We start from the raw sequence: 18,206 nt of genomic DNA on the forward strand, positions 1-18,206 counted from the left end.
ATATATAAAAAAAAACCTAGTCCTAGTGATTACAAAATTTTGGTAGTAACTTAATACAGAATCCTTCATTGACATAAAAAACCTAATTCTATTGATTACAGCCTCTTGGTTGTAACTTATTCCAGATTCCTACATTGACATAACATATTTTTGTCTTATAAAAAACAAACCTAGTTCTAGTGATTAAAGACTTTCTAGCTTCTGTGTAAATTAACTCCTAGAAATTAGAATCTTTGGTTTTAACAATTCCTCAAATGGTTTCTAGAGACATCTGGTAGCATACAACTTATGGGCTTATAGTAACTTATTCGTAGTGATTACAAACTTCTTATGTGTACTGTATTTTATTTATAGTTCCTATAATGAAATAGTTAAGAAGTTTCATTATAACACAGGTATATTTCAAGAAGTCTCATGATTCTAGTTCTTAAAGTAACTTTTGTTTAGAAACATGCTTTCATTAGATCAAAGTATAAAGTTTGTCTTTAAACTCATAAACAATCCTCATCTGAAATAAAACACAGGGAAATTCAAAAAGCAACTTATTCACTCATATCCTAGTTTTTTACTATGTTTTTGGGAACATGACTAATTAAGCAAAATTAAAGTTCAGATATATTTCTTAGATTACACGTAAAAGGTTAACTTGACAGATAACAGGAGGCTGCATTTACTTATTTAACATTAAACAAAATCAAATGGAAGCTTTTCATGGTAATTTTTTTACAACTTTTTAAAACTTGATGAAAATATAAGCATTCTAGAAAACAAAATTAAATTTTTTTGAACCAACAACAAAAGTTCAAGCAAAAGTCTAAATACATTAAAAAATGCTTCCTCTTGTGCCATTAACACACCATAATTAAAACAAATTATTTACATGGATTACTACATGAAACACGATGAGCAAAACAAAATGTCACTGGGAACAACAAAGTATTAAATGTTTCTTTGTTAATATAAAGATTATGTTTCATCACAAAATTGTCCAGGCTAAACAACAATACACATCTAGAAATGTGAACTATATTTATGCCAATTTTCTTATAATGAAAACAACAGATAAAAACCTGATGATCTTTATAACAGAATTATTATATCACTACAGTGAATTGCTATAATATTTTGTTTGACATGAGGTTAACATTATAAAATTAATTCTCAACTATGTAATTTCTTGTAAAAAGTAATGACACTCAATTAGTCCAAACAGCATAGTTCAGTTCCAGAGTTGTACAATTTCACAAAATTACATTTACAACATTTAAATAGCTTTAAAACCATAACACATAATAAAAAAAGTGTGGTAAACATGCATTTTTTTATTTTTATTATGGCTAGATTCCATGGTAAACACATTTAGTAGTTATTGAGATTAGAAACTGCTCTCCTTAGAGCAGAAACACTGTACGTATATTTCTAGATAAACCTTCAACATTTATTAAGTTTATTATCTCAATAACTTTTAACAAGTCACATGACTAACACTTCATATCTGTACTTATAGTAACTTTTGAAGGCAAATTTTATTTCATGTGAAGCACTTGAAAAGCTAGAAAGGACTTTAAAGGTCTACAAAATAAGGAGCTGATGCAATAATACATATCCAAGAAAGATAGTTAGAACATAATCATTTCAATAATTACTTTGCAAAGAATGTAATGTTTCCTCTTTTTCTTGGACATATTATTTGACTTTCAACTTCAGTGTATGTGATTACAACACAATACAGAGAAAGATTTGATTTAGTATATTCTGACCTTCAAACATCATGACAGCAGCTTCAGGTGAATCTTTGGTTGCATCTAGGAACAACTGAGGTAAAAATTTGTTCAGGGTGATACGTAGCTTTGGTCCTACAAGTTTATCTGAAGTCATCTTTCCAAGGAGCTCAGCAGTTTGTTCACGGATTTGAGGATTTGTAGAGTTACAGAAGAGATTTAACAGATATATTACAGCTCCTAGAACAACATAATACTTTTAATAAACATAATCATCAGCATAATCTTTTGAGAAAAAAATATATTATATTTATATTTACTGGATATCACTAATGTGATATGTATTTAATTATATTTAGTTATTATTATTTATATATTTTTATTATATATTATTATGAATACTTTACACTGTTAGCTTGGTATATGGAGCTTTATTAAATCTTGTGAGATATTATTGTGATTAAGATAGAAAATATTATTAACAGAGCCAACTGACAAATCCATGCATTATAATCAGTATAAGCTTGTATTTTATGACTTTGCATAAATCTACTTAGAAGGGTTTACTAAATTACTTATATCAATTAGTGGGTTAATTCTGATCTATCTAGGTATCTTGCTCTAACCAAAAGTTAATAATAATCGTATATATAAAAGTTTATAAACTTATGTGTAATAGCTCAGTCTTGTTTTTGTACAAATTCTTACTTTAATTTTTCAAAAGATTTTGACACTGAAAGGGATTGGCTATTGATATGAAACCATATACCATTAATCTAGGCAGTTTCTACATTAATGCAGTCAACTTTGGTCTCGGGACAATTTGACCTGCATTTCTGAACACAGGTTGATGTCACTCTTTCAAGTTCAAATGAATTAGAAAAGACTACTGAAGGATATCGAACAGGAAAAATAAGCTTTGAACACAAAGTTCAATATATATTGAAAGTTATCAACACATTAAAAGCTGGTAATGACAAAGAAGTTAAATAAGCCACAAAACAAAGTGTAGTTGTAATATTATTCCTACTTCCACACATTTAACTATCTACTATTTATACAAAAATATATTTATTAGATAGAACATAACAATATATCAAACACACAAACAATGTAATTACATATGGCATAGCATTATACTGACTTCTGCATCTGTAAATTATACACTATGTATACAGAAATGAAGAACACTATCATACTGACTTCCATATCACAACATATCACTATTCATATAAATTATATAATGATATTGAGGGTTAATTTTGATGACTTAGTTATCACCTGACCAGCTTCCATACAAAAACTAGATTGATGTGATATATTTGTGTGCCAATAGCCAATTTTCTTTTAACACGTCTAACAAATAATTAGAGTTTGAGCAACTTCATTGATTTTAAGGTTACGAGTTAAAGCTCATAGGTATCCAACTGAAACAGAGATTTTAATATACTTTGTCATGCAAAAGTAAAAATAAATCACAAATGCTACATATAAGGAAAAATAAGTTAGCACTAATTTCTATTAATGGAAATTATAATAGGCTAAGAACCTTCTCAACCACAACGTTTTTTAAATCTATATATGAGACTAATTACAAATTAAGTTTAATATTACAGCAGTATACATTTAGTTTTTGTCAATGCCACGAATTCAAAAAATTATGAATTTTCTCAGCTGGAAATCAATCTTTCAGCATAATTTTACTGTAGAATTAAAAAAATTTAAGTTACCTTTAAATAAACCACTGACATATTAAAAGCTCTCTGTACATTAAATACAAATGATATATAGCAATTTGACAAAGAGATGAAAGAAAAAATTCAGTAACATAATTATACATTAAAACATCAAATATATTATTTAAGCTTCTCTTAAGTCCAAAAACCAACAAAAACTATGTCTTTTATTTTTTTTTGTGTCTAGGGTACACTCCAAAGCATTCTAGTATGGTTATTAAACTATATTCGAGCCTTTCTATGATACAGCACAACTCTCTTTAGTAAACTGAAAATAAAAGTTAAATATTAACTGATGTCTTAAGGCCCATATCAGTTACCTGGTAGGTAACTTTTATTTAAAAAAATGATGACTTAAAATACTTAGGAGTTATACAAGCAAATTGCACAGTTAACTGGAAGATGGATGTTATTTCAAGTCACTTTTCTGCTACATCATGCCTTAATTTAATATTCTTGTTTTACCATTACATAATCAAAACCTTTAATATTTTAAACTATCATATGTACCTTTGGTCATAGCTTCTTTGACTAACTTACTATTGGACATCAAAGGAAGAAGAGTCTCAAGAACCGTAATGCGACCTTTGACAGAAAAAAAAAATATTAACAAAAATTATATTTAATACTAGAATGTGTGTGTCATATAATTACCTAAAAATTAGTCAGAAATTAGTGTTGAAAACATTTTAAGTATCCAAAATAAACAAGTCATTACTACTAATGGTAGTCTGTATTACATAAATATAGCTCAGTAGCTGCTATTCTATACCTTTTCAGCTAGAAACTACAAAAATGTCATATTGTAAACTACAAAAAAATATTTAAACCACAGCAATATACTTAAACAAAACACAGAGTTAACCACAAAAAAAAAAGGTTTGTATGAATAATACAGTTATAACATAATGGAAACAAACCTTTTCTATATAAAAGAATCAGAAACTAGTTCTATCATCACTGTCCTTCAGCAGCAAATTAAATAAAACTAACATTAAAAAGAAAGTTTAATTATTATTAGAACATTTTATCCTCTTGGGTAGTAAGTTTGAAGGTTTTAAAAAATATTTGGTTTGTTTGAGATATTCTCGCAAAACTACACAAGGGCTATTTGGGCAAGCCATCAGTAATTTTCAGCTGATAGACTAGAGGGAAGGCAGCTAGTCAACAGTATTCACTATGATTTAACAATCATTTTTATAATGCACCTAAAACCCCAAAGTCCGCAGATCAGCACACTAACCATAGGCCACATCCAGCCTATTTAATAAACATTTAGAAACATAATATGAATATAGCTGGGTTCTGAAATAACCTGACAAGTGACAAACAAATAGTAATGAAAACAAAAAACCAACAACTTTACTATGACTGATAAATGGTACTTGATTTATGAAAAAGAAGAAACAGTTTTCAAAAAATTAGATATGTATATATATATGTATACACACACATACACAAACACACACACACATATATATATAGATAGATAGATATATGCCATTTTGTACTTTAAAACCATTACTGGCAAAATCCTTTGCTGCCAAATAAAACATAACTTCCAAAAAATTAAACAAAATAAATCTTTCATTTTAAGGTCCATAATAATTGGAAAAGTGTAGTGTTCAAAACCATGCAAGAAACCTAATCCTTTACACAGGTTTAAGAAGTATTATAAATGTGAATGTGAAAATAAATTGTCAAAATAAAAGACTTTTACTTATATTTCTTATTAGTATAAATATATATACTATGTTGTTGTTGGGCTTAGGATTCTTCTACAGTAGGTGTCTGTGACTTGTTAGTGATAAATTCAACAATAAATGAACAGCATGCACTTCACTTGTTTTCAAAATAATATATATAGATATATATATATGTATACATATTCAGAACAAGTTAAACGTATGTATACATATTCAGAACAAGTTAAACGTATGTACAACAAATTCTCCACACTATAGAGATTACAAGCATATCATAAACATTATATATTATGTCGTTAAGAAATTAATGTCGGTTTTCTTTTAGATGAAAAAAACCCTAACAACTTATAAATCAAAACAAAACATTTATTAAATGAAATAGTCTCCATTCTTATCGATGATGCTTTTCCATATTAAAATCAAGTTGTTAATGCCTTGACTAAAGAAATCACTTGGCTTTGAAGCAAAAATTATGTTGATGTCCTCTTTAACACTATTTTCTTTATTACTATCACACTAGTATTCCGTGTATGATTCACTTACAATTGTGGCACGAGTTACCGTAATCGTTTGCTCTTCTTTCTTCAAAATATCCTCTGTTCCTTTTGTCAAAGTACACTCAGGCTGATTCAATTACTTTAGAACCACGTTTTCATGGAATAAATTATTTTTCTTATCTCCTTTTTTACTGTTATTCTTACTCTAACATATTAAACGTTAGGCCTATCACTTCTATGGTAGTTAACTTCACGCTGAACTTTTCCTTGGCCTGTAACTTTACTCTTTTTTTTGCTTCCACTCATCTCAGACTATTTATATTTTTATCATTTAATCGTCTGCCTGCCTCCTATATTCTCAACATCAATGTATTGCACGTGACGTTCTATATTCTCGACGTCAATGAGTTATCAACAAAACTTCCTACAACCATTTGTGTTTAACTCTTATTATAACTAAAACAAAACAATAATAAAATATTCACTCACAAAAATAAATTAATCAATAATATCTAAACTAAAGTTTTTTATATCATGACATTGCCTCACAAAAATATATTCCAGGATAATTTTTTTTGTTTTACAAGATTTCACCACAGATGTGGTAGCTTCTTATTTTCTTTAATATCTATTCTAAAACATGAATTGCTTAAATGCTCAATAAAAAAGCTTTTTTTTCATTGCCAAATAATGGCCTTATAAAGGTTTTTGCTGTCTTGTCAATAATACTACATGATATTTATCATTCCCAATGTGGATTCCTGGATTGTAATAGACATGTATAACAGTAGTCATGTAATGTTATGTTATTATCACAAAACTGATATAAAAGATATTTTTCAATTATTCTTATGATGAAAAAAAACAAAAAACAATTACATGATATGCAGGCATACCAGGTATTTTCTGTGTAATTTTGTGGAACTGCTCAAAAGAGTAAAGGAAAAGGAAAATAAAAACGAAAAACTTTGTACTTACTGGAAGAGTTGCTTAAAGAATGAAGAACAAGTAAAAGGTAGACTAGAACTTCTGCTGCTGCTATATCATTTACACATTCTTGGTTTCCAGTAACACTGGCTATCACCTTCAAGAAAGTTTCAAATGATTGATTACATTATTTGTGGACAGTATATAAATAACCATTGAAAAAAAAAGAAAAAAGTTTAACAAGCAATTTTATGTTTGAGAAATTGGAATTTATTAACTATCACAGTTTGTTATCCTAATCATTCAGTTCACAGTGAACTAAAAAAAGTCCATAAAGAAAAATACAGTGAATTTTAAGGAATAAATGAACTTAATTTAGAATATTCTAGCGGTGTTTGTTCATTTATATTTAAGTAAACTATTTCTTATTAATCTATGATTTTTTTATTTACCTAGTACATGATAGTTAAATCTAAACATTACAACAAAAAGATATCATGGTGGCATAATGGCACAAAAATAACATGGCTGAATAAAAATATCACTCACATCAATGGCTAGAGCCTGGACTTGAGCACATCCATCTAACCTAAGTAAACTAAAAAGCAGCTTGAAGTGACCAATACATTGGATTTCAACACCTATAGAGAAGTATACTGAAGGTTAAGTTATGGAATCTCTGCTCTTCAACAGCATTAACTAGAATAAAATCAGATTAAGTATAAAACATAAAATAAGTATTTTGTATATAATAATGCTATATATCATTTACAAATATGTGCATTAAATTTTTATACAAAAACTCATGTATAACTGCCATGCCAATGGATGCTTCTAAAAACTTCTAATGCCTTATGTATGATTTTAGAAGTTTCACCAAAGCATAGTACTTCTGGAGTCACAGATACATCCACTTAATAGGCAGTATCAAAATATCACACAGATGTATATTTTAAACAATTAAAGGAAGTAAGTACTCTGTTATGTAAAACTTATTTATCGTTGAACATACAGAGTATATTTATGGCTACAAGGCTTCAGCAGATTAACCAATAATAATCAAGTTTTAAGATGTACATTTTGTTTAAAAGACAAAGTTAGCAGATAATAACTCATTGACAAACAATCTTTCATATACATGAACAGCCTGCTCATAGTTGTTGCACCTTTTACACACAAGATGCATACATGTAAGGTTTTTCCACCAGGAAAAATCAAAACAAATTATATTAAAATTAAGATAAAGACAAAAAAGAAAGACACAAAAGGATAGGAAACAACTTTCAAAAGTAAATATACAATTAATTCTCCAACTTACACTAAACATTTAACATAAATAACAATTCACCGTATTCTTCAATGTTTCTGTTTATCAAGGAATTGGTGACCTATTACCTGTGAAGATTTATATTAGACCTAAAGTTATTGATGGTAGTGGACCCAACACTTTGCTAATACATTAATGGAAAGTAAAAATGAGTTGATGCCATTATGGAAGGAAAAAATAATTAGTGAAATATAGCAACAAATGAATACAGCTGATTTTTACAATACTTGAGATCATAATTTTGAAAATCTACTATTTCACAATGTTGCTTTATAAAGAGTTCGATAAAGAAAAAATCTCAAGATCTTAGTCAAATGTGACAATCATCCACAATCACAAGGCATTTAAGCAAAAAAAATATTTTGTTTATCATCATTTCATATTTTTACACTTCTTTATTTTAAATCTAAATACAACAACTACATATTCTGTCTAGTAGGTTTTTGTTTCATTCCTGCCCAACTAAATAATACAACAACAGCATTATTTAAAGGATTTATTTATTTAAAACATATACACTTCTCATATATATAGTATTCCAATTAATAATGCTGCATATGGCACAGCACATACTTTGTATGTGGGTGATCAAGGATCCAATCTAATCTATATCTTTTTATCTAAACAATGTTCCAGTAGTCAAATAATTTTAGTACATATATCCTACACTAAGCACAAATTTATACCCTAGTCATTAATAAATATTATGACATTAGTTGTAATAGTTTCTGAAAACATTTAAACTCTTCCCAAGTATAAGTATACGTCATTCTAGTCAACTGCATAATGCTTACAGATATCTTTATAAATATATTTTATCAAGAAGAAATTAGACATAAAAATCATACTTTCAACTTTTTTAACCTAGGAACAAAAGATTACACCTTTATTTATTGTGTTTTTATGAATCAAATACTGATACTCAAATATAAATGCTCAACTCATTCAATTCTGTAAACCTACAAATATACATAGCTTAGTGCTATAACTCATCGCTTAGATCTGATTAATAAAAGGGAATTCTTACCAGAATTATTTCTTATTACATTTCTTAGAGCCTCAAGAGCGGTTTCCACATTTTTTAACCTCTGGAGGGAAGCTTTTTGATTAAGAGTGCTATTGGAAGTCGTCAGTGCCATTAAAGAGTAAAGATATTGAGCTTGAGCACCCAGGTGATCAAGGAGGTCCAGGGTGAAACCCTTTGGATTCTGATACATAAAATGTCAATATTAAGATAAAAAGTTAGCTTGGTAGCTATACATATTATTAAATACAAAACCAACATTGTGTGCACTTGAAACAACTATTATTACTGATGCTACACTTTTTAAGCTGTTGCTCAAAACATGAAATACTGGTCTCTACAATATCAATATCACAAAAAGTAGAGAAAACACTTAGCTCCCTCTCCAAAAAAAAAACATAAATACTTTGTGTATTCACAACCTTAAATTATAAAGTTGCAGGAAAGAAATTTTATCACACATCAACCTAAAAACTTGAGAGTTCTGAATGGTTATAAGAAAAAACAACCCAATGTGATAGAAAGAGTATTTAAATATTGTTAAAATGTATTCAAAAGGGATAAAAATACTCACAAATGTAAACCAAAACTTTCTACAAGTTATTTCTAACATGTAACTTAAAAACAACTACCTCAGTCTATGTCAATTTATCAAACAAACAACAAAAAATACATTTATTGATAAATTTAAATTAAATATATATACACAATTTTTCTGTTTTGTTTGAATAATTAAAAAAAAACAATTACAAGCAATGGTAAAAAACTATAAAACCTTTTAAATTGAAAAAATAGATTTAACCAGTTTGAATATTTAGATCCAAATTGTTCTACAACAAGATAAAAAGTACTTATTAAAACTATGGTGAGTATGCAAACACCAAAAAATCAGGGCATAAAACAAAATAAAAGCACATTTCAACAAAAGCAAACTACGTGTATCTTGGAAAATGTTTTGAAACAGTATCAGGTTCATCATCTGCTGGCAATCCAAAGGAAATTTTAGGACTTTCTGAAGAAATGTTTTCTATAAAGAATGACACTGACGTTTAGTCAAACAAAGTATGACACGTTGAGAACTTATAAAACTATGTTTTAATTGTCATTAAGCTACATTATCATTGCACTCTTCCCTAATATATTTGTAAAGATTATCCAAGCTAAATAGTTTATAGAAAACGTTTTGCATTCAGTTCACAGCAAACATTTTTTGTTTACACTTAAATACAAGAGAGCTTTTTGTCAACATTACATAAAATGAGAAAAAGAAGAAACATGACCTCCTGAATAACACAAGTCATTAAACAAGGATTTTTACATTTTACTAACTACCATGTTAAACTTTAATTTGTTCTTCTATCTTGTGTTACGTGAGAGACGACAGTAACCTTTCAAGGAAAGTAGCATATAACTAACATTCATCATAGTTTAATTCACTCTCTGCTATATGTTTTCCAAAACCATGATGGTCACATTTTTCTTTTCACACTTTTTGAAAACATTCAAAAGAGTGTAATACGCCATTATAATAACACACAGATGATATAAGAGGTTCATCTAAAAACAGAATTATTATATGTGCATTTTTGTTCTACAGGTTTTTCTGAAATTCATTAAAGGATTTTCATATTAAAATGGATCAATTTTCACCTGCTGGTAATCACTATCATACAAAAATGATAAGAAAACTATTTTTTTTTAGAAAACTATTTTAAATAGATTATTCATGTAAAATGTAGTAAAAAGGAATTAACTTTGCCATTTGATTTATCTTTCTTCATTTGCACTTGGCTATTATAATTAATTATTGTGATGATCATGAAACTCCATGGAAAATCATACTTAATTGAGAGGAAGAACCTATTTTAGATTAACTTTTCATCATCAGGAAAGTAATATATTGCTGAAAACTCAATGTGACTTTAAAGAAAATAATTAAAAGATATATAAACAACACTACATTTGCAAATTACACTGTATAAACAATTCCAACATTACATACAATGTTTTCACCCTTGAATCTTGAAGTTAATTAACATTACATTATTAATCTACACATAATAAATATTGTGGTCTACCAATTTTTTTTTTGAGGAAAGATCACAGTAAAGCAAAAAAAAAAACTTATTTACAAGAAGCAAAGCAAAGAGTAGCAACTTTTACTTAGAGGAGAAAAAATTAAAAATTTTGTTATAATTACATAAGAGAAAGAACCGGCAAAAGTATAATATATTTTATGTTTTAAATCTGAAGAAATTTGTTACCACCCAGCTCCAATTCTTTGGCTACTCTTTACCATCAACCAGGGGTATTTCACCACATTATTATAATTCCTCCACAACTGAAATGACAAGCATATTCAGTGTCAGGTTTTAGTCCCACAACCTGCAAACTATGAGTCAAGTTCCCCATCCAACAGGCCACAATCTAATTAAAATGTTTTATTAATACCTATCATTCAATATAAGTTCACAATAATTATTCATGCTTTAAAAAAACATGTATTAGTATGCATCATTTGCAATACATCAGAATTATACTGTAAATTGTGTAAAACAAATAAATACGACTGTAATAAAATGACTTAGCTGAGTAATGCTAATTAACAAATCTTCTATTCTCTGCTATCCTTGAACATGTCCAATTTTTTTACTTAGTTCACAAATGTAAAACATCACAGAAATAATTTTAATGAAATATCCCAAATTTGTATTTCTGTGAACAAAGCCATTTAAGAAGACTTCTTTCTGGATTTGGTCCTGTCTCCTGTAAATAAAGGTTCACACAGCATACCCTTTATAAAGGATCCAGTATTTATAGTTGAATAATAAAAAAAAACTCAGAAATCTGTACCATGCTACAAAATATAATAAAGAATAATTTCTAACCTCCAAGGGAAAAGTAGGTTGTTCATTGTAAACTCGGACAAAGATGTCACCAATGACGAGCTCTTCTGAATGAACTGTAAAAACAAATTCTGCTCCAAAGGAAGGGTCACAATCACCCTAGGCAGCCAAATATGAATTTAAAAAGTCAAAGTGTTAGTACATGTAAACAGAAATATGTTGCACTTTCTAATATAAAACTAAAACAAAAAAAACAAATTAGTCATGAGTAAGTTCACCATTGGTTCTGGAATTTAACATTAAAAATTTTGAAAGACATAATACTGGTTCCTTTATCTGTCCTAATTTATGTGTTTATAAAAAACTTCTGAAATTTCAAAGTTACTCACTGCAGTGTATATCATATTTTTAACATTAAAATTATATGCACTGTTAGTCAAGCAGACTTCTTTGCTAAATTTTGTCTTGTTTTTCAGCCACAGTTTCTTAACAGCTTTAAACTTAAATTAATTTCCTATGAATTCCTCAAACATAATATAATCAGTTATTATTATTCAAAAATCACAGGTAATAATTATTTTCAAGATTGATTTACTATTACCACTACTTTCATATAGACCCCCAGAAATCCTGCTACTGTAGCTAAGTTTTAATTATATGATTTCTATAATATAATCACAATCTTGTAATAATTATATTTAAGATTATGGTGTTTTATTCAGTATATTTATACTCAGCCTACAAATCTTATTGTTATTCTAGCTATGTTTGAATTACACGATTCCAATTATAGAACCATGATCTTCTCTAGTTCACTTTAGAACTGAATCTTTTTAATAGTTTATTTTTAAATTACAAAGTAAGTAGAAAAAGCACAACTCAATTATGAAAGTTTTAACTCTATAGAAAAAACAAAAAATACAAAAAGTATGTAACATTACAATAAGTTATTCTTAATTTATAAATTGAATTATCAATCCATAAAAAAGTATCTTGAATTGTAAACATTCCATGAAGTTTCTCAACTTATTACTTCATTGATAACAATGCTGTGAATTTAAATGACAGTCAATTGCAATTCTCTTTTTTTTATAAAATTCACAACAATGTTATAAACGAAGCAATTCTTAAAAGGTTAGATAAGAAAACTTAAATGAAAAAAATTAAATATTATTATGTCGAGAATAACAGTGGGGTGGCTTTTTAAACATCTTTTTTTTTAAAAATATGCATCAAATTGTTTCTGAGTCTATAACTATTTCTTATGGAGTTGAATCATACAAAAAATGCAAATTTCTTATGTATTTAATATAGAAAATAAATGATTTTTATCTAGTTTTTTTGGTCAGTCCTTTCCACTTAATATTGTAAGAGTGTAAAATTACACAAGGTGATTTATTATATGGAGTCTACCACTAGTAAATTATATCAAAAGTGATCAGCAATTTAAGGGTTAAACCACAATGTTTCCTTCTATTCTTTGTTTAGTTCCAAAATATATATAAGACAGAAAGAGAATATAGCAATTATTGAGATAGGAATGGCTAGGAGAATTATGATGGTTAGTTAAGCTAGGTCATTCCCCATTTTATTTTAGATAAATACTATTTAACTTGCAGTTTCATATTTTATTTTTATAACCTCTATAATGTCCTCATTGAATATCAAAAGTTCTTTATCAGTAAAACTTTATAGTTTATCATTACTTTCTCTACCCTAACGCTAACTGTAGTGAAATCAACAGCTTAGGGTAAATGAAAAGTTCAAAATATGGAGTAGACATAGATTACTTCTTTTCTTTTTGAATTACTGCTTATTGTGATAAACAATTATACAACATTTATTCTTACAGCCAAAGCTAATAGATTTCTCAAGTCTGGGTTCATTTAGTGTTATCACTTTACAGCTGCACTTAGTCTTAGACTATGCCAAAAGTGATTTATCATCGTTGTACTACTTTGTGTAAATAAATGTCTGAGTTGCAGGCACTCCATGGTCAAATTACGATTATGCACACAATGTTTATATGCCAAGATATTGAGTATCACCAGAAATTTATCACTTCACATTACTACTTAAATAACTGGTGGAAAAGTATTACAATTTCTTTACAGGATAATTTGTTACAATTCATTATATGTTTTTTTTACATGTCAATACAATGTTAAACAAATATTGCAAAATAATTGAAAAAAAAATATATATAAAAAACTTACGGTGCGGATTTTAATTTTTTGTTGATTCCTAAGATACTCAGTCAGTTCTGCTCTAGTAGCATTATTCCAGATCAAATAAGGATTTTCAGTGTTGCTGTTCAGTATTTTCAAGATCTGTATTAAAATGATAAAATATACTTGAGAATCATCAAAAAGATATTAAATTCCAATTTCTCCGTTTAATATAAGTAACTCCAAATTAAATTAGAGAAATAAAAAACATTATAACTAAATGAATACTATAAAAAATGCAAAAGTAAATATTTCATTGATTCAGAATTACAAAGAAACATAAATAACACAGGCCTGCAATTTTAAACTTCATGAAAATTGTTTTGGTTTTAACCACTTAAAGTTGGGTGTGGTAAATAAACACTCTACGTATCTTGCTTGAGAGCATATAAACACATATTCCTATTTATTAAAAACAGGTGCAGTTTTAAAACTACTATGGCTCTGCTCTCTTTCTTTCACTTGCTTTCATTGGTTAATACATTTGAAAGTCATAATTTGATTGGATAAGCACCTTTACGTCATTAGATACCATCCAATGAACCATCCAGCTACCTCTACATCATCACATGTTAGTAAATGAAATATTTATTTATATAAAGTTGTATTTACTGTAAAACAATAAGTTGTATTTCAATTACATACAATTTCTTTCACTTATTTGTTCATCATGGAAGAATCATCAATGTCATCCTCATTCACGCTTACTAAAAAATGCCCTTTTAGCCCTCAATCAATGCATAAAATTATAGATGAATGGAGTGATGAAGAAGAATTGTCTGATTTGTGTGACATTCCTTCAGATAACGATAATATTTCAAGTGATGAAAGTGAGCCTGAGGCATGTTCAGATAATAGTGACACTGGTAACAGTAATCTTCTAGCCTATTTCGATAGTGAACTTTGAAGAAGATTGTAGACAATACTAAGATGTATCGTGAATTTTGTGTACGCAACTATGATGTACATCAAAAAGCAAAAAGCCAGCATTGGAGTGAGACAACAATTGATGAAATGTATTTTTTTTGCACTTATTTTACTAATGCCTCATGTGAAAAAAAGAACAATAAGAGTAGTGATCAGAAGGCGCTACAGATTTTTTTTGGAAAACACATGACCAGAGACAGGTTTCTTGAACTACTCAAGTTCATTCATTTTGCTGATAATGAACTTCCTGATGAAAGTGATAGATTGCAGAAGATAAGGGAAGCGATTACTATTTTGAAGGGGGAAAGTTTTCTGTTTCTTTTTGCCCATTCCAAAATATTTTAATTGATGAATCCCTAATGTTATTCAAAGGGAGGTTGATATTCAAGCAATACGTACTGTCAAAGTGTCACAGATTCAGAATAAAAATCCAAGTTCTCTGTGATTGTGAAACAGAAATTATTTTGGATTTTGTTGTTTATACAGGTACTGATATTGACGTTGCTCAAAAACATCCTCATGGGGGCTTCAGAAATTGATACAGAAATATGAAGGGAAAGGCCACCATTTGATGGAGAAAAATGGATATCATTTTCAGATTCAGTGTACAGGAATTATTGTAGAACATGTAAAAATATCAAGACTATAAAAACATTGCAGACCTATGTAATTTAAATACTTTTTCAAAATAAAGAGTATATGGTTTTTACATTCTATGTTAGATTTTCCAGGACAAACATTGTTTTTTTTACTGTGTAAGTTTAGAAAATATGTTATTCTCTCAACAGTTTAAAAAATTATCATTTGTAATACTACAACTTTAAGGAAAATTCAGTAGAATAAAGGTATGCAAAACACATATACAAAAACCACTGTCAAAATATGAAATATTTTAAAGCATACTATAACATAAACTATGCTCATTTGTTTTCACTAGGTGAAATTACAGTGTAAACCAATGTTTGTAAAAAGAAGTACAATATTTACAAAACGTTTTGTAGTAGCAGCTTCTGATCAGATAATCAAATATAGTAAAACATTTTTTTATTTTTTATACAGCAAGTAGTACACAAAACAAATAGACATATGAACATATCAGTGAAGATGTTATTTTAAGAATAAATTGTTAATTGATAACTACAAATGAACAAAACTTTTCCTTCTGATTAAAGCAGAGTTTCACCCAGAACAAGGTCAAATGCATGGAAATAACAGCCATCTGCAAGTCGGAGTGCTTTGCATGCACTTCTCAAAAATATTAAAACAAAACACATAGCAGTTCTCCAACTACTACTTGAAAATGCAAAAAGGGTGAAGGTGCCCTACTGATACTCATGCCAGATAAAAAATTTCCAAAAACACAAAATGTTAAAACCAGAATCAACTAAAATGTAGTCACAAATCAATTTCTGATTCATGTTGAAAATAAAACTATAGAAAAATATTACCTGCTACTAATAAAACTAATTTTAAACATAGGCCTGTCACAAGTAAAAAGCATCTATTTTGCTCTCTATTGCAGAATATAAATCAGTGCTCCTACAACAAAGTAATGAAACCAAAGTTTTTAATTTTACAAAAGATTTCTGTCTCAAATAAATCAATGATCCAAAATAAGAAGGTTCAATGATGAAAACACATCTCTATTAATTATCTGGAACTTATGAATTAATTCTCAAAATTATATGAAAGTAACATCTGGATGACAAATATTTCTCTCTGGCAGTGCCTCAATGAAAACATTCTTCAAAAGATACATCAACACATTTTAAGCAATTCTCTCACCTCACTAGATGTCATAGTGCTTAACTTCCTGCTTAAATAGGGAGTCAACAGTGAACGAAGAGCTATTTGGACTGCTGGATTTTCTGGAGTAGCTTTTTCATCTTTCATATAACCACCCAGACAGCAGCATGCTTCAATACTTCTTATTGCTAGCTGATTGGCTATCTCCTGAAAATAGAAATCAACAATAGAGTAATTTTACCACAAAGACTAATTTATACTGCAATTCAAATCCAGTTAAATTATACTCATATATTTATCAATTATTCATACATTTTACTTTAGTTTAGGTAGTTATTGCTACTGTAAGACAGTTGGTGGACATCATGTTTCTTTATCACAGGGTTTATCTGTATTTCTGTACACTATCTATACAAGACAGTTGATATCAAATTTACTGGTCTGTGTTTTGTTGCTTTTTTATCGTGTTTATACAAGTTAATGCTGTATAAATGAGATATTTATAGCGACACAATAAATGTATTTCTTTCAAAGATGCAGGTGTATAAAACCATTAAAACTAAGAACAAAACCCCAAAACATACCCCTATTTATGTACATATGAGGTAAGATTTTGTAGTGGCTAAAAATATGTAAATTTACTATGACTTTGTAAATTCCATTAAATCATGGAAAAAAACTGATCTAATTATGAGCACCACAGCCTCAAAATTATAAAGCCTTTTCCTATTCATTGCTATATAAGGAAGTTCCATCCCATAACTTTAAGTGCAGAAAAATGTAAGCGTGGACCTTATTTTGTCTGTAGCTAAATGAAGCAAACACATAACTTCGTTAAAACCATAGCATCAATCAGACTTCTAATACATAATATTTGTAAATCTTGAAACTGAAATAAGCAAATGACTTTAATTATAGTATAATCTCTAAAAGCCTAAACACCAGCAAATATCATTAGAAGAAAGGAAATAATAATTTCTATTGTAACTACAGTATCACGAGTACGTCCTATAGATACACATCCATTGTTGAATCAAACAGACACCAAACTCTTTTAACCACATCATTAGAAGAAAGGAAATAATAATTTCTATTGTAACTACAGTATCACGAGTACGTCCTATAGATACACATCCATTGTTGAATCAAACAGACACCAAACTCTTTTAACCACATCATTAGAAGAAAGGAAATAATAATTTCTATTGTAACTACAGTATCACGAGTACGTCCTGTAGATACACATCCATGTTGAGTCAAACAGACACCAAACTCTTTTAACCACATCATTAGAAGAAAGGAAATAATAATTTCTATTGTAACTACAGTATCACGAGTACGTCCTGTAGATACACATCCACTGTTGAATTAAACAGACACCAAACTCTTTTAACCACATCATTAGAAGAAAGGAAATAATAATTTCTATTGTAACTACAGTATCACGAGTACGTCCTATAGATACACATCCACTGTTGAATTAAACAGACACCAAACTCTTTTAACCACATCATTAGAAGA

The 18,206-nt window shown here is 28.5% G+C and overlaps 1 protein-coding gene across 1 annotated transcript in view; it reads right to left on the minus strand.

Annotated features, from left to right (window-relative positions):
* The window catches only part of LOC106478491 (dnaJ homolog subfamily C member 13-like), a 150,041-nt gene that overhangs the window by 18,888 nt on the left and 112,947 nt on the right, over positions 1–18,206 (minus strand). Inside the window, 8 exon segments of the mRNA XM_013939042.2 lie at positions 1,761–1,961; positions 3,968–4,042; positions 6,639–6,744; positions 7,137–7,228; positions 8,942–9,122; positions 11,827–11,943; positions 14,001–14,114; positions 16,725–16,892. Coding sequence (XP_013794496.1) covers positions 1,761–1,961; positions 3,968–4,042; positions 6,639–6,744; positions 7,137–7,228; positions 8,942–9,122; positions 11,827–11,943; positions 14,001–14,114; positions 16,725–16,892 — 1,054 coding nt within the window.

This window comes from Limulus polyphemus, unplaced genomic scaffold (assembly GCF_000517525.1).
Source record: "Limulus polyphemus unplaced genomic scaffold, Limulus_polyphemus-2.1.2 Scaffold11, whole genome shotgun sequence".
Classification (NCBI taxonomy): domain Eukaryota; kingdom Metazoa; phylum Arthropoda; class Merostomata; order Xiphosura; family Limulidae; genus Limulus; species Limulus polyphemus.